Raw genomic sequence first — 2,405 nt, 5'->3', positions numbered from 1 at the left:
AAAATGATTAGGGGGCTGGAGCACATGACTTATGAGGAGAGGCTGAGGGAACTGGGATTGTTTAGCCTACAGAAGAGAAGAATGAGGGGGGATTTGATAGCTGCTTTCAACTACCTGAAAGGGGGTTCCAAAGAGGATGGATTTAGACTGTTCTCAGTGGTAGAAGATGACAGAACAAGGAGTAATGGTCTCAAGTTGCAGAGGGGGAGGTTTAGGTTGGACATTAGGAAAAACTTTTTCACTAGTAGGGTGGTGAAGCACTGGAATGGGTTACCTAGGGAGGTAGTGGAATCTCCTTCCTTAGAGGTTTTTAAGGTCAGGCTTGACAAAGCCGTGGCTGGGATGATTTAGTTGGGTATGGTCCTGCTTTGAACAGGGGGTTGGACTAGATGACCTCCTGAGGTCCCTTCCAACCCTGAGATTCTATGATTCTATGATTGGACAGAGAATAGGTCTGTGGTCCTTTCCGGTCTGTGCAACCATTAAATGACCCAGGGCCCTAGCCACAGTGGATAAGTTTGCTCCAGTATCATGGGCCAAAACATCCCTCTTTGCTGTGCCTCCCTGGCTGATGGCCTCCAGCCCCAAGGTGGCTGCATTTCAGTGGCACAGTGGATCCTTCAGGATGAAAGGTGTCAGTAGATGTACAATACAAGGGAAAATTCTGAGGCCACGGCCTGTATATTGCTCTGGCCCCACTGAGGCAAAAATCCTTTGGGTAAAGACCTCAGGAGCCAGCTGTGTGTTAATGCACAGACGCTGTCACGTCCTCCTCTTGCATCTCAGGGCTCTGGCTGTTAACTGGTGAGGCTGTTACCTGACTTTTAATTTCTGGAACAGCTATAAGAATTTTTGAACATTGACAAGATATCTCCTCTCCTAGCTTCATTCGAGAATTCGGCTGAACTTTTATATCTTAAACTTTGAAAAAACAATTCATCTGGAAGCAGACACCCAGTGTGGGAAATTTGAGTCCAGACATTTAAAGACTGGCAAACTTTATAAGCAACTGAATATCAGGTCTCCTAATTGAAGGCGTCAGACAGACTTAATTGAATCTATTTCCCTATGTTAAGTTCTCCTCACACCTTCTATGGGCCATCTTAATTATCACTTCAAAAAGTTTTTTTTCCTCCTGCTGATGATAGCTCAGTGTAGGAATTATTGCTGCATGGAGCACCATAAACTATGGAATTGATATTAATAGGGTCAGTTATTCATAATTCATTTATCTGAGTAATGAAAATGTCATTTTTTCAGTGTGTGAAGAGCTACCAATTTGCTTCACCCATGAGAACAGCCTCCAGTAGTGCATGTAATGTCTCATATTAACATTGTCTCTCCACCAGGCATTTGTACTGCGACCATCACCCTAAACACATACAGAAAGTCATGTGAAAGTTCAGACCATGAAGGAGACACCGTTGTGCCTCAGCGCTGGACACCTCTGCTACTCCATGTCAGATTCCAACACAACTGACTTCACAAACCCCTCCACCTTCATCCTGCTGGGTATTCCTGGCCTGGAGGTGGCCCATGTCTGGATCTCCATCCCCTTCTGTGCCATGTACATCATAGCCATCCTGGGGAACTTCACCATCCTGTTCATCGTAAAGAGGGAGCGGAGCCTCCGTGCCCCCATGTATTATTTCCTCTGCATGCTGGCCATCACCGACCTGGTGCTGTCTACATCCATGGTGCCCAAAAGGCTGAGCATCTTCTGGTTCAATTCGAGGGAGATCAATTTCAGTGCATGCCTCACCCAGATGTACTTTATTCACTGCACTTCAGTGACAGAGTCTGGGATCTTCGTGGCCATGGCTTTGGATCGCTACGTGGCCATCTGTGATCCCCTGAGACATTCCACCATCCTGACAAACCCTGTGGTAGCCAAGATCGGCCTGGCAGTGGTGCTGCGTGGCAGCATGCTCATACTGCCCTTTCTCTTCCTGGCCAGGCGGTGGCCATATTGTAGAACCAACATCATCCCCCACTCGTACTGTGAGTACATGGCTGTGGTGAAGCTGGCCTGTGCTGACATCCGCATCAGTAGTTACTACAGCCTCTCTGTGACTTTCTTGGTGATTGCTCTGGATGTGTTTTTTATCACCGTGTCCTATATCCAGATCCTCAGGGCCATCTTCAGCCTCCCCACAAAGGATGCCCAGCTCAAGACTTTTGGGACCTGCGGCTCCCACCTCTTTGTCATTTTAGCCTCTTACATCCCAGTTCTCTCCTCTGCCCTCATGCACCGGTTTGGCCAGAACGTGGCCGTACAGTTCCACATTCTCATGGCCAACGCGTACCTGATTGTGCCCGCCACGCTACACCCCATCATCTACGGTGTGAGGACCAAACAGATCCGGAACAGGCTGCTCCTGCTACTTACTCATAAAGGGGTGTAA

The 2,405-nt window shown here is 47.9% G+C and overlaps 1 protein-coding gene across 1 annotated transcript; it reads left to right on the top strand.

The window, feature by feature from the left end:
- Positions 1-1,457: 1,457 nt before the first annotated feature.
- Positions 1,458-2,405, top strand: LOC123374481 (olfactory receptor 52M1-like). Its single transcript, XM_045024519.1, has one exon. It carries the CDS (start codon positions 1,458-1,460, stop codon positions 2,403-2,405), a length of 948 nt encoding a protein of 315 aa, XP_044880454.1.

The sequence above is a fragment of the Mauremys mutica genome, chromosome 1 (genome assembly GCF_020497125.1).
Source record: "Mauremys mutica isolate MM-2020 ecotype Southern chromosome 1, ASM2049712v1, whole genome shotgun sequence".
Classification (NCBI taxonomy): domain Eukaryota; kingdom Metazoa; phylum Chordata; order Testudines; family Geoemydidae; genus Mauremys; species Mauremys mutica.
The sequence above is the reverse complement of the archived record's forward strand: the minus strand, read 5'-3'. Positions and strand labels throughout refer to the sequence as shown.

Coding starts and splice junctions, on each gene's coding strand:
- LOC123374481 (XM_045024519.1), top strand. CDS start 1,458: ATGTCAGATTCCAACACAACTGACTTCACAAACCCCTCCACCTTCATC.